At 43.7% G+C, this 19,648-nt stretch overlaps 1 protein-coding gene across 29 annotated transcripts in view; it reads right to left on the bottom strand.

Annotated features, from left to right (window-relative positions):
• Nucleotides 1-4,961, bottom strand: part of CELF4 (CUGBP Elav-like family member 4) — a 1,364,246-nt gene extending 1,359,285 nt beyond the window's left edge. For 5 of the 29 annotated variants that reach the window (XR_013221179.1, XR_013221181.1, XM_077284042.1 and 2 more), the window contains exon 1: nt 4,312-4,712. Coding sequence is in view for 24 of the 29 variants with exons in the window: in XM_077284042.1 (XP_077140157.1) it covers nt 4,312-4,648 (337 nt within the window). In the remaining 5 variants the exon portion in view is untranslated. Of the gene's footprint in view, nt 1-4,311 lie in introns of all 29 variants that reach the window. The other 24 variants (XM_077283953.1, XM_077284010.1, XM_077283962.1 and 21 more) reach the window with 11 other exon arrangements.
• Nucleotides 4,962-19,648: the final 14,687 nt, after the last annotated feature.

Here is a 19,648-nt window from a genome sequence, read left to right as displayed (position 1 = left end):
AACAACATTCGAGAAAGCGAGTACTATGATACACTCAACGTTTCCAGCTCAAAGTCAATGTTAGGACCAGCTTTAGATATATGTTCCTTCCGTCTATTGGGTAGCATGGGTTAATCCCTATTTAAAGCTCCCTCTGTAGTCATTCACAATAAATAAACTCAACTCCCTAAACTCTTTAATGCACTCTGTGATGGTATTAATTGGTAGATTTGGACTATCTGCTGTCTCCGAGGTGCCTCCTCAAGAATATATCACCAGCTAATTAACAGGCTATGAAACAATATTGAACAGCATTAAATGTATAGCCTTTTCCATTACTATATCCGATGACAAACAATGCTTTTGAGCCTTAACCCAAAGAAGCTGAATTGCTCTATTCTAAGATATCTAGTGCACATAGAAAATCAAGGAAGGTGAAAGATTTCGCTAAGAGCGTCTCACCCACGGAGAATTTAAAAAAAAAGACCATTGAGTTGATACTTTTTTTTTCCTACTGTATGTAGCCGGTCAAAAAAAAAAAGACTGGAAGCCAAAAACAAGTCTCATTCTTCACACAGTTGTCATGCTTAGACCTCGCAACAATTAATCACCAAGGGCAAGCAAGTAATTTTTTCTGCTTGCCAGAGGCACATTTTTATCAGGATTAGCTAATAAATCAGATATACCCCAGAATGAGTAATAAGAGTTTGAACTGTTTTCAATCTAGGCAAAGCCTTTGGATAAAGCACTGTGTAAGGTATCGGGTATTGTTCACTTATACCATGAGATTCTAAGGCTACTACTTGCAGCAATCTGGCAAAGTTAACCCTTGAATAATGTTATATTCAATTCTGTTTAATCACTCCTCAAATTGGATTTTTAGATAGTTCCCTAAATGCAAAGGGCCAATCTGCAAATTCTGTATTTATTCTATAATCCATGCATCCATTCAACTCGTCGGCCCCAATTATTTTTGACGAGCGAATGCTATATTTGGAATCTAAAGAATAAGAAACTTGATGTACTTGGTCATGAACAACAGTAGGGTGTGTTCCTCTAATAGGAACAATATAATGTCTTATTTATTTATTTATTTATTTTCTAAAAATGTCCGACTGCCTGGTAAAGCTTTAATTGGAGGATATTTGTCCACGTTCGGTTGTAAAATATCGCCTTTTGATGATTAAACTGGGCAATTCTTCCAGCTCAAATGCTAATGCTGCTTTGACAGATCTTACGACAATCCGGCTTGGACACAGCATTGACTTGCAGTAGTTGACTTTCTCTTCTGGGTAAAGACCACCACGTTATATAAAATCCCAATTTGAAGTGTTTTACCTCGCTATTTTATGATATATCTGGATCCCATGGATTAGATAGTGAGTTGCACTGCTCTCAAACACTGCCGAGCGGCAGGTAACACTTGCCACATGGTGGAGAAATACAGGCAAGCTTTTATTGCTCTTCATGACTGACAGGCTTCTTCTTCAACGTAATGCAATAATGTTTTTATTCTTGTTAATATGATATTATAATTACCATCAACATCATTTCCTGATGTAATTTCTTCCCCTTTCAGTACAAGATAATTCAGAACTGTAGAATAATCATTTATTTTAACGTAATTGCATTTATGCTCCATTTGAGCATTGGGGGAGCAGTAGCTTGTGATTGAACCAGCCCATGTATTGTCTAGTATCGTAAGATGCCTGGCACAATGTAGTAAAGTTTACATGATAGTGGCCTTTATGCAGGAAAAAAAGGGAGCATGGTATCTGCATGAGTGCAAAGTAAGCACTTAGCCTATATCATTTTCCTTCTATCATGCAAAGAATTTATAGAAATGTGTATTCTTTTGTGTAGAGCTTGCGTCTGGGAGGTGGTATGAAGCCTTGTTCCCGCTCTGCCTTTCAGTTCCCTCTCACTCTGCTTGCCAGATGTGCAGCACAAAGTTAAAGGAGCCGCTTCAGCAGAACTGCTTCTATGGACAGCTACTAAAGTCGCTTTGCCTAAGCTAGTGGATACTTAGTGACTAAATAAAGGGGCTTTTAAAACAGCCACTTCAGCACCAGGGCAGGGGACAGCAGCCGCTCTGCCGGGATTACAAGGATTTTATTATATGCAACTCAATATATTACTCCATGGTTTATTTCATTTATTCTTGCTTGATAAATTAAATAACATAAGCACCATTAATTTTTCAAATGTATTTCTGCGAGCGTGTAAAATGACAGAATTTAATATATTGCATTTTAGATTTAATATGCACTCATTTTACCCCATAGCCACATGTGTAATGACAAAGTGAAGGGTGATTTAATATTGTAAGACCTGTTCCAACATCATGGACAGCCCTTTCTCCATCTATCTCTTTCCCAGATATGCAGTCACAGAGTACAAAAAAGAGAATTAAGCCTGTTGTTATGTTGTGGCTTTACTGACAGATCTTATCCATCTATTGCTCTTTCCAGATGTGCAGTCACAAAGTAAAAAGAGGATTTAAAGGCTGCCCGTTCATCTGGACAACTCCTGCTCCTCTGTTCAGCACTAGGCAGAGTGAACAGCTCCTTCCCCTCAGTTCAGCACTAGCCTGCGTGGACAGCTCCTTCCCCTCAGCTCAGTACTAGGCTGCATGGACAGCTCCTTCCCCTCAGCTCAGTATTAGGCTGCATGGACAGCTCCTTCCCCTCAGCTCAGTACTAGGCTGTGTGAACAGCTCCTTCCCCTCAGCTCAGTACTAGGCTGCATGGACAGCTCCTTCCCCTCAGCTCAGTACTAGGCTGCATGGACAGCTCCTTCCCCTCAGTTCAGTACTAGGCTGCGTAGACAGCTCCTTCCCCTCAGCTCAGTACTAGGCTGCGTGGACAGCTCCTTCCACTCAGCTCAGTACTAGGCTGCATGGACAGCTCCTTCCCCTCAGCTCAGTACTAGGGTGCGTGGACAGCTCCTTCCCCTCTGCTCAGTACTAGGCTGCATGGACAGCTCCTTCCCCTCTGCTCAGTACTAGGCTGCATGGACAGCTCCTTCCCCTCAGTTCAGTACTAGGCTGTGTAGACAGCTCCTTCCCCTCAGCTCAGTACTAGGCTGCGTGGACAGCTCCTTCCACTCAGCTCAGTACTAGGCTGCATGGACAGCTCCTTCCCCTCAGTTCAGTACTAGGCTGCATGGACAGCTCTTTTACCTCAATTCAGGTCTAGACTGAGTGGACAGCTCCTTTCCCTCAGTTTAGTACTAGGCTGAGAGGACAGCTCATTTCCCTCAGTTCAGGACTATGTTGAGTGGACAGCTCCTTTACCTCAATTCAGGACTAGGCTGAATGCACAGCTCCTCTTCTTCAGTTCAGCCCTAGACTGAGCAGACAGTTCCTTCCCCTGAGTTTTTCACCAGGGTGGGTGGACAGCTTGTTTCCCTCGATTCAGCACTAAGCTAAGTACATACAGTAGCTGCTTTCCCTCAGTTCAGAAATAGACTGAATAGATAACTCCTTTCCCTCAGTTGAGCATGTGGAAGGGTGGACAGCTCCTTTCCCTCAGTTCAGCACTAGGTTAAATGGATACAGTAGCTCCTTTCCCTCAGTTTAGCACCATGATGAGTGGATAGCTCCTTCTTTAATTGAGGACCAGGAATGGTGGACAGCTCCTTTCCCTCACTTTACTACTAGGCTTAGCAGATAGCTTCTTTCCCTCCCTTTAGCACTGGGATGAGTGGCCAGTTCCTTTCTCTCAGTTTAGCACCAAAACTAGTAGACAACTCCTGTTCCTCAGTTTAGCACCATAATGAGTGGACAGCTCATTTCCCTCACTTCAGTGCTAGGCTGAGTTGGCAGATCCCTTCCCTAGTATGGAGTAAAAAGAGATTTAAGTCTATCACTGAATAGTGGCTGTACTGACAAATTGTTTGCATCTACTGCTGTTTCCAGATGTGCAGTCACAAAGTTAAAAGATGATTTAAAGGCTGCCCCTTCATCCGGACAACTCCTTTCTCTTAGTTCAGCACCACGCTGAGTGGACAGCTCTGATCTCTTAGTTCAGCACCGATCTGAGTGGACAGCTCCTTTCCCTAAGTACAGCACTAGACTGAGTGGACAGCTCCTTTCCCTAAGTACAGCACTAGACTGAGTGGACAGCTCCTTTCCCTAAGTACAGCACTAGACTGAGTGGACAGCTCCTTACCCTATGCCTTACCCAGATGTGTAGTCACAAAGTTAAAGGGATAAGCGGCAGGCAGATCTTCTCCCACTCCTAGCAATGTTCTCTGCCTAAACCGCAAAGCCCCCCATCCCAGCCAGCCCTCCCCACATGCGCCGGCAGAAAAGTTAAGCAGGCAGCTGACCTTTGTGCATTCCAGTGAACCTGTCCTTCAGCACTGTCAGCTCGTAGATCTTGCCGAACTCCTCAAACAGAGGCTTCAGGTCCTTTTCGTCCAGATTGCGGGGGATCTGCCCAATGAAGAGCTTGATGGCATCGTGATCCTTCATAGGGATGGTGGAAGTGCTCCCGGGACTGTGGTTTAATCCGTTCATGTGCCCGTTGGTGTTTGGGTTGCTGTGATTGCTGTTCAGGCTGCTATTGTCTGCTTGTCCGTTAGCTAACGTGGCCATCTTTATATACATAGAGGATCCTGTTGGCTTTTCTCTCTGTAACACGGTGATTCTCTCTCTCGCACACATACACACTCTCTGTCTCCCCCTCTCTCTCCCTGCTCTGATCGGGCTTTTTTTTTATACATTGAACAGACAGGATCTGTGTCCTTTCCGTTTAAACAGGCAGGGCCGGCTCAACTCCCCGGCAGACTGAGGGGGGGTGGGTGTGGGGTTTGTGTGTGTTCTTTCTCTTAGGCACACAGCAGAGCGAGCCTGTCAGCCCGGGCTCAGTGGTACCTTCCAAGCAGCCCCTACTCAGAAATATAAGCTAGTCAATCTCCATTGTGCCCAGTGAGCAGGGGGCCAAGCATCCCTACATTTTACTGCACGATTCTCTCCTAACATCCTCTCTTATTTTTCATCTTTTGTTCTGATTTTTTTTTTTTTTTTGCACAATTATTACTAATCCTTTTTTTTTAGCATTATTCAGCACAGCTCGTGGAGATTTATATCTACCAATTTTTTTTTTCCTTTTTCTTTTTTTCGATCATATAATAAAGAGAAGCCGGAGTCTAAGCGTGAATTTTTCCGTCTCTACTATCCTACCCGAACAACAGAGCTCAGCCAAGGGCTGGAAACGGCGCTTAGACACTCTAAGTATTCATCAGACCTCTATGATGTTCTGTGTTGTCTATAAATTGGTAGATCTGATTTGTGTTTGTGTGTTTTGTGTTGCTATTGTCACAGTCAGTGATTCTCCTTTTTCTATATATTATACATATTACACATATGACATGATGTATTTGATTTCCGATGATGGGTATAGAATGTAAATATCTTTTCATCCTAGTTACTAGGTAAATATTTACTATACCGGTGAATATGTAAGAAAAGGTAAAGGCGAATTAATGATAGCAGTGAAGGGTTAAACTTAAAAAGCAAGAGCGGTGGCTGAAATTAAATACCTATCATATGAGCATTACATATAGATGTGAACGGAGGTTTTAAAGGTGGCAGTCATTGGATAGGTGACATGACGGGAGGAACAGCGTGTAGTTACAAAATTGCAAGACTGCCTGTACAATGAACGCAGGATGCAGAATGCAAATAGTAAATATTGGGTCAGAACAAAGTAGATCAAGGGCTGAGAGGACATCAGAATGAGAAGGGTTAAGCATCGGGAAGGGAAAAATGTAAGGCAAGGAGGAAGGAATGGGTTAAGCGTTATCGAGGGAAGGCGAGAAATGAAAGAGAACTGTAGGCAGGCTGAGAAGAAGGCAGGGAGCTAAGAGGGTTAAATTAACCACAGGCTACGGGAGAGGGGCGCGTCTGCTCCGAGCTGTGGACTTGAAAGGATTAATAGAAGGTTGTGAAAGAGAACGGTTCTGGGATTTAGGGAAGGGAGGAACAGCTCACAAATGGATAGGGAATCATGGGGCATCATTGTTCGAGCTGAGATGTGGTGGGTAAAGGGTTATGTTACTATCTACAGCTGCGGTGGTGGAGGCAGGAGGAGGGGGATCTGACAGGATGTGTACAGTACAGGGGTGAGCAAACATGATGTGTGCAAGAGGAGGGCGATCTTATATCATGTGCAAATAGAGAGGGTGATCTTATATAATGTGACAGTGAACAGGAAGGGGTGATCTTATATGATGTGTACAGGAGGGGTGATCTTATATGATGTGTACAGGAGGGGTGATCTTATATGATGTGTACAGGAGGGGGTGATCATATATGTTGTGTACAGGAGGGGGAGATCTTAATGTGTACAGGAGGGGGTGATCATATATGATGTGTACAGGAGGGGGAGATCTTAATGTGTACAGGAGGGGGGTGATCATATATGATGTGTACAGGAGGGGGTGATCTTATATGATGTGTACAGGAGGGGTGATCATATATGATGTGTACAGGAGGGGGGTGATCATATATGTTGTGTACAGGAGGGGGAGATCTTAATGTGTACAGGAGGGGGTGATCATATATGATGTGTACAGGAGGGGGAGATCTTAATGTGTACAGGAGGGGGGTGATCATATATGATGTGTACAGGAGGGGGTGATCTTATATGATGTGTACAGGAGGGGTGATCATATATGATGTGTACAGGAGGGGGAGATCTTAATGTGTACAGGAGGGGGGTGATCATATATGATGTGTACAGGAGGGGGTGATCTTATATGATGTGTACAGGAGGGGTGATCATATATGATGTGTACAGGAGGGGGAGATCTTAATGTGTACAGGAGGGGGGTGATCATATATGATGTGTACAGGAGGGGGTGATCTTATATGATGTGTACAGGAGGGGTGATCATATATGATGTGTACAGGAGGGGGAGATCTTATATGATGTGTACAGGAGGGGTGATCATATATGTTGTGTACAGGAGGGGGTGATCATATATGATGTGTACAGGAGGGGGAGATCTTATATGATGTGTACAGGAGGGGTGATCATATATGATGTGTACAGGAGGGGGTGATCATATATGATGTGTACAGGAGGGGGGTGATCATATATGTTGTGTACAGGAGGGGGAGATCTTATATGATGTGTACAGGAGGGGTGATCATATATGATGTGTACAGGAGGGGTGATCATATATGATGTGTACAGGAGGGGGTGATCATATATGATGTGTACAGGAGGGGGTGATCATATATGATGTGTACAGGAGGGGGAGATCTTATATGATGTGTACAGGAGGGGGTGATCATATATGATGTGTACAGGAGGGGTGATCATATATGATGTGTACAGGAGGGGGTGATCATATATAATGTGTACAGGAGGGGGTGATCATATATGATGTGTACAGGAGGGGGAGATCTTATATGATGTGTACAGGAGGGGGTGATCATATATGATGTGTACAGGAGGGGGTGATCTTATATGATGTGTACAGAAGGGGGTGACCATATATGATGTGTACAGGAGAAGGTGATCATATATGATGTGTACAGGAGGGGGTGATCTTACATGATGTGTACAGGAGGGGGTGATCACATATGATGTGTACAGGAGGGGGTGATCTTACATGATGTGTACAGGAGTGGTGATCATATATGATGTGTACAGGAGGAGGTGATCTTATATGATGTGTACAGGAGGGGTGATCATATATGATGTGTACAGGAGGGGGTGATCTTATATGATGTGTAGAGGAGGGGGTGATCATATATGATGTGTACAGGAGGAGGTGATCTTATATGATGTGTACAGGAGGGGTGATCATATATGATGTGTACAGGAGGGGGTGATCTTATATGATGTGTACAGGAGGGGTGATCATATATGATGTGTACAGGAGTGGTGATCTTATATGATGTGTACAGGAGGAGGTGATCTTATATGATGTGTACAGGAGGGGTGATCATATATGATGTGTACAGGAGGAGGTGATCATATATGATGTGTACAGGAGGGGGTGATCTTACATGATGTGTACAGGAGGAGATCTTATATAATGTGACAGTGAACAGGAAGGGGTGATCATGTATGATGTGTACAGGAGGGGGTGATCATATATGATGTGTAGAGGAGGGGTGATCATATATGATGTGTACAGGAGGAGGTGATCTTATATGATGTGTACAGGAGGGGGTGATCATATATGATGTGTACAGGAGGGGGTGATCATATATGATGTGTACAGGAGGGGGTGATCTTATATGATGTGTACAGGAGGGGGTGATCACATATGATGTGTACAGGAGGGGGTGATCTTACATGATGTGTACAGGAGGAGATCTTATATAATGTGACAGTGAACAGGAAGGGGTGATCATGTATGATGTGTACAGGAGGGGGTGATCATATATGATGTGTAGAGGAGGGGTGATCATATATGATGTGTACAGGAGGAGGTGATCTTATATGATGTGTACAGGAGGGGTGATCATATATGATGTGTACAGGAGGAGGTGATCTTATATGATGTGTACAGGAGGGGGTGATCTTATATGATGTGTACAGGAGGAGGTGATCTTATATGATGTGTACAGGAGGGGGGCGATCTTATGTTATATGTACAGGAGGGGGGTGATCATATATGATGTGTACAGAAGGGGGTGACCATATATGATGTGTACAGGAGGGGGTGATCATATATGATGTGTACAGGAGTAGGTGATCTTACATGATGTGTACAGGAGGAGGTGATCTTATATGATGTGTACAGGAGGGGGTGATCACATATGATGTGTACAGGAGGGGTGATCATATATGATGTGTACAGGAGGGGGTGATCTTACATGATGTGTACAGGAGGAGGTGATCTTATATGATGTGTACAGGAGGGGGTGATCATATATGATGTGTACAGGAGGGGGAGATCTTATATGATGTGTACAGGAGGGGATGATCTTATATGATGTGTACAGGAGGGGGTGATCATATATGATGTGTACAGAAGGGGGTGATCATATATGATGTGTACAGGAGGGGGAGATCTTATATGATGTGTACAGGAGGGGGTGATCTTATATGATGTGTACAGGAGGGGGTGATCATATATGATGTGTACAGAAGGAGGTGATCATATATGATGTGTACAGGAGGGGGTGATCATATACGATGTGTACAGAAGGAGGTGATCTTATATGATGTGTCCAGGAGGGGGAGATCTTATATGATGTGTACAGGAGGGGGTGATCTTATATGATGTGTACAGGAGGGGGTGATCATATATGATGTGTACAGAAGGGGGTAATCATATATGATGTGTACAGGAGGGGGTGATCATATACGATGTGTACAGAAGGAGGTGATCTTATATGATGTGTACAGGAGGGGGTGATCATATATGATGTGTACAGGAGGGGGGTGATCATATATGATGTGTACAGGAGGGGGGTGATCATATATGATGTGTACAGGAGGGGGGCGATCATATATGATGTGCACAGAAGGGGGTGATCATATATGATGTGTTAAAGGAGGGGGAGATCATATAGGATGTGTACAGGAGGGGGTGATCATATATGATGTGTACAGAAGGAGGTGATCTTATATGATGTGTACAGGAGGGGGTGATCTTATAGGATGTGTACAGGAGGGGGTGATCATATATGATGTGTACAGGAGGGGGAGATCTTATATGATGTGTACAGGAGGGGGTGATCTTATATGATGTGTACAGGAGGGGGTGATCATATATGATGTGTACAGGAGGGGGGTGATCATATATGATGTGTACAGGAGGGGGGTGATCATATATGATGTGTACAGGAGGGGGGTGATCATATATGATGTGCACAGAAGGGGGTGATCATATATGATGTGTTAAAGGAGGGGGTGATCATATAGGATGTGTACAGGAGGGGGTGATCATATATGATGTGTACAGAAGGAGGTGATCTTATATGATGTGTACAGGAGGGGGTGATCATATATGATGTGTACAGGAGGGGGTGATCTTATATGATGTGTACAGAAGGAGGTGATCTTATATGATGTGTACAGAAGGAGGTGATCTTATATTCTTAGATGTAGAAAATGTGTAGCATGTACATTAGATGGAACAGTGTACAAGTCGTATAAGAGGACAGGTTAGTCTTTCATATATATCGGTGGAAGTTGGCGTTTTATCATTTATATAGAGGCGTAATCGTACATAATGTGCACTAAACAAGGGTTAATATGTAAGATATCCATTAGATGTGTGTGTGTACAGGATGAATGAATGTGGATGGTGGCCTTATACCGTGTGTACAGTACATGGGTGATTGTACGCGATGTGTAAAGGAGGAAGGTGATGTTACACATTTCCAGTGGAGGGTGGTCTTGTATCGTGTGTACAGTAAAGCAGTGATTGTACATTATGTCCACTCTTGGAGGGACATCTTATGTTATATGGTGTGCACTTCTGTAATATCGGCAGCACTGAGCTGGTGTTACATATGTGTAATGGGGGGTGATCTTATATTGTACCAACATGAAATAATAATCATGAATGATATGTGAAGCATTGGGGAGATCTTATATATACACAAGGAGGAGGATTTACATTATATGTACATTATGGGGGTGATGTGTGCAGTAAAGGCGATGTTAGGTTATGTGGACACATTCAGAATTTTTCACGTTTTTTTCACGATAAAAACGCATAAAAAACGCATACATATGGATCCTATCATTTAGAATGCATTCTGCAATTTTTGTGCACATGATGCGTTTTTTTCCGTGAAAAAAACGCATCACAGTAAAAAAAGCAGCATGTTCATTAATTTTGCAGATTTTTTGTGTTTTTCCCGCTTTTTAATGCATTGGGAAACAACGCAAAAAAAAGCGTAAAAAACGCGAAAAAAACGCATGTGGATTTCTGGCAGAAATGTCTGGTAATTGTCAGGAAATTTCTGCAAGAAATCCTGAACGTGTGCACATACCCATACACTTCCACAACAATACAGGGAGAGAGCAGTGTGTGGAGGGGAATGTGTACAGCAGAGGGTGCAGCCTGCAAAATGTGGTGTCTACAAGAGATGTGAGCAAGTGGAGAGTGATCTTATATCATACATAAAGGAGGGGAGGTGATCATATATGATGTGTACAGGAGGGGGTGATCATATATGATGTGTACAGGAGGGGGTGATCTTCTATCATATGTACGTTAGGGGGTGATCTTTTATGATGTGTACAGGAGGGGGTGATCGTATATAATGTGTAAAGGAGGGGGTGATCTTTTATGATGTGTACAGGAGGGGGTGATCGTATATAATGTGTAAAGGAGGGGGTGATCTTATATGATGTGTACAGGAGGGGGTGATCTGATATTATATGTATAGGAGGGGGTGATCTTATATGATATGTAAAGGAGGGGGTGATCTTATATGATATGTATAGGAGGGGGTGATCGTATATGATGTGTATAGGAGGGGGGTGATCTTATATGATATACAGTATATAGGAGGGGGGGATCTTATATAATGTGTAGGAGGCTGGTCTTATATGATGTTTTATGATGTGTAAAAAAGGAGGGTGATCTTATATAATGTGTATAGGAGAATGATGATCTTTCACTATAATGTATGGGGTGAGTGGTCTCATATGCTGTATACAGGAGGAGGGTGATTTTATATGATGTGAACAGGAGGCCTGTGAGTGTACAGGTGTTAAAATTACGGAAGGTGATCTTACACGTCTATTTCAGGGGGACATCATTCCAGGTGTACACTACAGGGGTGATTGTACGTTATGTCCACTCTTGGAGGGGCATCTTATGTTATGTGGTGTGCACTTCTGTAATATCGGCAGCACTGAGCTGATGTTACACATGTGTAATAGGAAGGTAATCTTATATGGTACTAACATGAAATAATAATCATCATGAATGATATGTGCAGAAGTGGGGAGATCTTATATAATGTATACAGGAGAAAGATCATCTCATATGATGTGCAAAGGAAGCAGATGATCCTTTATGATGTATCCATGAGGACGATTATCTTATATGATGTGTACATGATGTATAGTGGAGGACTGTGTTATATGTACAGGATGAGGGTGCTGTTACTGTATTCGAGGAGAATCGTATGTATATGATGCACAGAAGAAGATGCTGATCTTCTATGATGTTTACAGGAGAAGTGTGATATTATATTAGGGTGATTGATGTGTACATGTAGATGGTGATCTTATATAATGTATATGGGAAAATGGTGATATATAATATGTACAGGAGGACAATGCTATTATATTGTATACAGGGGGAAAATGATCTTATATAATACTGTATGTAAATTGGATAGTGATCTTATATGATGAGAACATGAGGAAGAAATCATATGTAATGATAACAGGAAAAGGATAATAATGTTATAAGATATGTAAAGTAAGAGGATGATCCTATATGTCATGTTACATGTACAGAAGAACGGTGCTTGTCTACAATGTGTACAGGGAGAGGTGATCTTATATGATGTGTACAGGAGGGGGTGATCATATGTGATGTGTACAGGAGGGTGGTGATCTTATGTTATATGTACAGGAGGGGGTGATCTTATATGATGTGTACAGGAGGGGGTGATCTTATGTTATAGGTACAGGAGGGGGTGATCTTATGTGATGTGTACAGGAGGGGGTGATCTTATATGATGTGTACAGGAGGGTGGTGATCTTATGTGATGTGTACAGGAGGGGGTGATCTTATGTGATGTGTACAGGAGGGGGTGATCTTATGTTATATGTACAGGAGGGGGTGATCTTATATGATGTGTACAGGAGGGGGTGATCTTATTTGATGTGTACAGAAGGGGGTGATCTTATGTTATATGTACAGGAGGAGGTGATCTTATATGATGTGTACAGAAGGGGGTGATCTTATTTGATGTGTACAGGAGGGGGTGATCTTATGTTATATGTACAGGAAGGGGTGATCTTATATGATGTGTATAGGAGGGGGTGATCTTATATGATGTGTACGGGAGGAGGTGATCTTATGTTATATATGTACAGGAGAGGGTGATCTTATATGATGTTTACAGGAGGGGGTGATCTTATGTGATGTGTACAAGAGTGGGTGATCTTATGTTATATGTACAGGAGGGTGTGATCTTATATGATGTGTACAGGAGGGGGTGATCTTATATGATGTGTACAGGAGGGTGGTGATCTTATGTGATGTGTACAGGAGGGGGTGATCTTATATGATGTATATAGGAGGGGGTGATCTTATGTTATATGTACAGGAGGAGGTGATCTTATATGATGTGTATAGGAGGGGGGTGATCTTATGTGATGTGTACAGGAGGGGGTGATCTTATGGTATATGTACAGGAGGGGGTGATCTTATATGATGTGTACAGGAGGGAGGTGATCTTATGTTATATGTACAGGAGGGGGTGATCTTATATGATGTGTACAGGAGGGAGGTGATCTTATGTTATATGTACAGGAGGGGGTGATCTTATATGATGTGTATAGGAGGGGGTGATCTTATGTTATATGTACAGGAGGGGATGATCTTATATGATGTGTACAGGAGGGGGTGATCATATATGATGTGTACAGAAGGGGGTGATCTTATATAAAGTGACAGTGAACAGGAAGGGGGGATCTTATAGGATGTTTACAGGAGTGGGTGATCTTATGTTATATGTACAGGAGGGGGTGATCTTATACGATGTGTACAGGAGGGGGGTGATCTTATGTGATGTGTACAGGAGGAGGTGATCTTATGATATAAGTACAGGAGGGGGGTGATCTTATGTTATATGTACAGGAGGGAGGTGATCTTATGTGATGTGTACAGGAGGGGTGATCTTATGTTATATGTACAGGACGGGGTGATCCTACATGATGTGTACAGGAGGGGTGATCTTATGTTATATGTACAGGAAGGGGTGATCTTATATGATGTGTACAGGAGGGGGTGATCTTATGTGATGTGTACAGGAGGGGGTGTGTTGTGAATTCTATTTTTGAGCTCCCTCTAGTGGTCACAAGCGGTACTGTGTAGTGTTGTCTTTCTGCAGGTTGGCTGCATCAGCTGGTTCGTTATCCTTGGTTGGTTTCCTATTTAGCTCACCTGGAGACTCAGTTCCTTGCCTGCTATCAAAGTATTCAGTGCTCTTCAGATTCCTTGTGTCTACCTTGCTCCCAGTGTCTCCAAGACAAGCTAAGTTTTTGTTTGATCATTTTTTGATTATCAGTGTTCATTATGTTTTTTAGTCCAGCTCGCTAAAATGTGATTTCCTCACTTGCTGGTTGCTCTAGGGGACTGAGTTTCTCCCCCCACACCGTTAGTTGGTGCGGGGGTTCTTGAAATCTCAGAGTGGATATTTTGTAAGGGTTTTTTACTGACCGCATAGATTCCCTTTTCTATTTTCTGCTATCTAGTATTAGTGGGCCTCATTTGCTGAATCTGCTTTCACCCCTGTATATGTGCCTTCCTCTTACCTCACCGTTATTATCTGTTGGGGGCTTCTATATCTTTGGGGATTATTTCTCTGGAGGCAAGAGAGGTCTTTTCTTTCTCTCTAGGGGTAGTTAGTTCCTCAGGCTGGCTTGAGACGTCTAGGATTTTTAGGCACGTTCACCGGCTACTTCTAGTGTGTTTGGATAGGTTCAGATTTGCGGTCAGTCCAGTTTGCCACCTCCCTAGAGCTTGTCCTATGCTTGTTACTTAGCTGGAGTAATTTGTGATCCTCAACCACTAAGGATCATAACAGTATAGCAGGCCAAAAAGTGTTTAATGCATCGCAGAAGTGGGATAAAAAGAAGACCTGAGTACATTTTTTTTTTTTTTTCCTCCCGCTTTTCCTTTGCTGCAGTCTGTTTAGCTTCTTTCATCCCCTTGAACTCTGGGTGGTTTTGAGCTCAGCTGCAGACATGAATGTTCAGACTCTGACTTCTAGTGTGGATCATCTTACTGCACGGGTGCAAAGTATTCAGGATTTTGTTATTCATAGCCCTATGTCAGAACCAAAGATACCCATTCCTGAGTTGTTTTCTGGAGATAGATCTAGGTTTCTAAATTTTAAGAATAATTGTAAGTTATTTCTATGTCTGAGACCTCGTTCCTCTGGTGATTCCGCTCAGCAAGTTAAAATTGTTATCTCCTTGTTGCGCGGCGACCCTCAAGATTGGGCTTTCTCTCTGGCGCCAGGAGATCCTGCATTGCTTAATGTGGATGCATTTTTTCTGGCTCTTGGACTGCTTTATGAGGAGCCTAATCTTGAGAATCAGGCAGAAAAAGCGGTGCTGGCTATCTCTCAGGGTCAGGATGAAGCAGAGGTGTATTGTCAAAAATTTCGGAAATGGTCGGTGCTTACTCAATGGAATGAGTGTGCCCTGGCTGCAAATTTCAGAGAAGGTCTTTCTGAGGCCGTTAAGAATGTTATGGTGGGGTTTCCCACCCCTGCAAGTCTGAGTGATTCTATGGCTTTAGCCCTTCAGGTTGATCGGCGTTTGCGGGAGCGCAAATCTGCTCATCCTTTGGCGGTATTTTCCGAACAGAGACCTGAGTCTATGCAATGTGACCGAACTCTGACCAGAATTGAGCGACAAAGTCATAGACGTCAAAATGGGTTGTGCTTTTACTGTGGTGATTCTACTCATGTTATCTCAGCATGCTCTAAACGCTTAAAAAAGAAATCTAAACCTGTCACCATTGGTACTATACAGCCTAAATTTATTTTGTCTGTTACTTTGATTTGTTCTTTGTCGTCCTACCCGGTTATGGCTTTTGTGGATTCGGGTGCTGCCCTGAATCTGATGGATTTGTCGTTTGCCAGGCACTGTGGTTTTGTCCTGGAGCCTTTGGAATTTCCTATTCCTCTGAGAGGAATTGATGCTACGCCATTGGCTGAGAATAAGCCTCAGTATTGGACGCAAATGACCATGTGCATGACTCCCGTACATCAGGAGGTGATTCGCTTTCTTGTTCTGCATAATTTGCATGATGTTGTCGTTTTGGGTCTGCCATGGCTGCAAGCTCATAATCCAGTTTTAGATTGGAAAGCTATGTCTGTGTCAAGTTGGGGTTGTCAGGGAATTCATGGCGATACTCCATTGGTGTCTATTGCTTCTTCCACTCCTTCTGAGGTCCCTGAGTTTTTGTCTGACTACCAGGATGTATTTGATGAGCCCAGGTCCTGTGCCCTGCCTCCTCATAGGGATTGTGACTGTGCTATAAATTTAATTCCTAGTAGTAAATTCCCTAAAGGACGACTTTTTAATTTGTCTATACCAGAGCATGCCGCGATGCGGAGCTATATAAAGGAGTATTTGGAGAAGGGACATATTCGCCCATCCTCTTCCCCTCTTGGTGCAGGTTTTTTTTTTGTGGCCAAGAAGGACGGTTCTTTGAGACCTTGTATAGATTATCGTCTTCTGAATAAAATCACAGTCAAATTTCAGTATCCTTTGCCTCTATTGTCTGATTTGTTTGCTCGGATTAAGGGTGCCAGTTGGTTCACCAAGATAGATCTCCGTGGTGCGTATAACCTTGTGCGCATTAAGCAGGGAGATGAATGGAAAACAGCATTTAATACGCTCGAAGGCCATTTTGAGTACTTAGTGATGCCTTTTGGACTCTCTAATGCTCCTTCTGTGTTTCAGTCCTTCATGCATGACATCTTCCGAGAATATCTGGATAAATTTATGATTGTTTATCTGGATGACATTTTGGTCTTTTCTGATGATTGGGAGTCCCATGTGAAGCAGGTCAGGATGGTGTTTCAGGTCCTGCGTGCTAATGCTTTATTTGTGAAGGGCTCAAAATGCCTCTTCGGAGTACAGAAGGTCTCCTTTTTGGGTTTTATTTTTTCTCCTTCTACTGTGGAGATGGACCCCGTCAAGGTCCAGGCTATTCATGACTGGACTCAGCCCACGTCTGTTAAGAGTCTTCAGAAGTTCTTGGGTTTTGCTAATTTTTACCGTCGTTTCATCGCTAATTTTTCTAGCGTGGTTAAACCTTTGACGGATTTGACCAAGAAGGGTTCTGATGTGACTAATTGGTCTCCTGCGGCCGTGGAGGCCTTTCGGGAGCTGAAGCACCGGTTTTCTTCAGCTCCAGTCTTATGTCAGCCAGATGTCTCTCTCCCCTTCCAGGTCGAGGTTGATGCTTCTGAGATTGGAGCAGGGGCTGTTTTGTCGCAGAGAAGCTCTGATGGCTCTGTGATGAAGCCATGTGCTTTCTTTTCAAGAAAGTTTTCGCCTGCCGAGCGGAATTATGATGTTGGTAATCGGGAGTTGTTGGCTATGAAGTGGGCATTTGAGGAGTGGCGACATTGGCTCGAAGGAGCTAAACATCGTGTGGTGGTCTTGACTGATCACAAAAATCTGATTTACCTTGAATCTGCCAAGCGCCTGAATCCTAGACAGGCTCGTTGGTCGTTGTTTTTCTCCCGTTTCAACTTCGTGGTCTCATACCTGCCTGGTTCGAAGAACGTGAAAGCTGATGCACTTTCTAGGAGTTTTGTGCCTGACTCTCCGGGAGTTTCTGAGCCGGCTGGTATTCTCAGAGAGGGAGTGATTTTGTCTGCCATTTCCCCAGATTTGCGATGAGAGCTGCAGAAATTTCAGGAGGATAGACGTGACCGTTGTCCACCAGAGAGACTGTTTGTCCCGGATAGATGGACCAGCAGAGTTATTTCCGAGGTTCATTCTTCGGTGTTGGCGGGTCATCCTGGGATTTTTGGTACCAGAGATTTGGTGGCTAGGTCCTTCTGGTGGCCTTCCTTGTCGCGGGATGTGCGTTCCTTTGTGCAGTCTTGTGGGATTTGTGCTCGGGCTAAGCCTTGCTGTTCTCGTGCCAGCGGTTTGCTTTTGCCTTTGCCTGTTCCGAAAAGGCCTTGGACGCACATTTCCATGGATTTTATTTCGGATCTTCCAGTCTCTCAGAGAATGTCGGTCATCTGGGTGGTGTGTGACCGTTTTTCCAAGATGGTCCATTTGGTGCCCTTGCCTAAGTTGCCTTCTTCCTACGATTTGGTTCCTCTATTTTTTCAGAATGTGGTTCGCTTGCACGGCATTCCTGAGAATATTGTGTCTGATAGAGGATCCCAGTTTGTGTCCAGGTTTTGGCGGACTTTTTGTGCTAAGATGGGCATTGATTTGTCTTTTTCGTCAGCCTTCCATCCTCAAACTAATGGCCAAACCGAGCGAACTAATCAGACGTTGGAAACTTATTTGAGATGTTTTGTTTCTGCTGATCAGGATGATTGGGTGACTTTTTTGCCATTGGCCGAGTTTGCCCTTAATAATCGGGCTAGTTCTGCTACTTTGGTTTCGCCTTTTTTCTGCAATTCTGGTTTCCATCCTCGTTTTTCCTCGGGTCAGGTTGAGCCTTCTGACTGTCCTGGGGTGGATTCTGTGGTGAATAGGTTGCAGCAGATTTGGAACCATGTGGTGGACAATTTGAGGTTGTCACAGGAGAAGGCTCAGCGCTTTGCCAACCGCCGCCGCGGTGTGGGTCCCCGACTTCGTGTTGGGGATTTGGTGTGGCTGTCTTCTCGGTATGTTCCTATGAAGGTCTCCTCTCCAAAATTCAAGCCTCGCTTCATCGGTCCTTATAAGATCTTGGAAATCCTTAACCCGGTGTCTTTTCGTTTGGATCTCCCAGCATCGTTTGCCATTCATAATGTGTTCCATAGGTCTTTGTTGCGGAGGTATGTGGTACCTGTGGTTCCTTCTGTTGAGCCTCCTGCTACGGTGCTGGTCGAGGGCGAATTGGAGTACGTGGTGGAGAAGATTTTGGATTCTCGTATCTCTAGACGGAGGCTTCAGTATTTGGTTAAGTGGAAGGGCTATGGTCAGGAGGATAATTCCTGGGTTGTCGCCTCTGATGTTCATGCGGCCGATTTGGTTCGTGCCTTCCACGCGGCTCATCCTGATCGCCCTGGGGGTCTTGATGAGGGTTCGGTGACCCCTCCTCAAGGGGGGGGTACTGTTGTGAATTCTATTTTTGGGCTCCCTCTAGTGGTCACAAGCGGTACTGTGTAGTGTTGTCTTTCTGCAGGTTGGCTGCATCAGCTGGTTCGTTATCCTTGGTTGGTTTCCTATTTAGCTCACCTGGAGACTCAGTTCCTTGCCTGCTATCAATGTATTCAGTGCTCTTCAGATTCCTTGTGTCTACCTTGCTCCAAGTCTCTCCAAGACAAGCTAAGTTTTTGTTTGATCATTTTTTGATTATCAGTGTTCATTATGTTTTTTAGTCCAGCTCGCTAAAATGTGATTTCCTCGCTTGCTGGTTGCTCTAGGGGACTGAGTTTCTCCCCCCACACCGTTAGTTGGTGCGGGGGTTCTTGAAATCTCAGAGTGGATATTTTGTAAGGGTTTTTTACTGACCGCATAGATTCCCTTTTCTATTTTCTGCTATCTAGTATTAGTGGGCCTCATTTGCTGAATCTGCTTTCACCCCTGTATATGTGCCTTCCTCTTACCTCACCGTTATTATCTGTTGGGGGCTTCTATATCTTTGGGGATTATTTCTCTGGAGGCAAGAGAGGTCTTTTCTTTCTCTCTAGGGGTAGTTAGTTCCTCAGGCTGGCTTGAGACGTCTAGGATTTTTAGGCACGTTCACCGGCTACTTCTAGTGTGTTTGGATAGGTTCAGATTTGCGGTCAGTCCAGTTTGCC

This window comes from Ranitomeya variabilis, chromosome 1, assembly GCF_051348905.1.
Source record: "Ranitomeya variabilis isolate aRanVar5 chromosome 1, aRanVar5.hap1, whole genome shotgun sequence".
In the NCBI taxonomy this organism is placed as follows: Eukaryota; Metazoa; Chordata; class Amphibia; order Anura; family Dendrobatidae; genus Ranitomeya; species Ranitomeya variabilis.
Note: the sequence above shows the minus strand (reverse complement) of the source record. Positions and strands in the feature narration are given on the sequence as shown.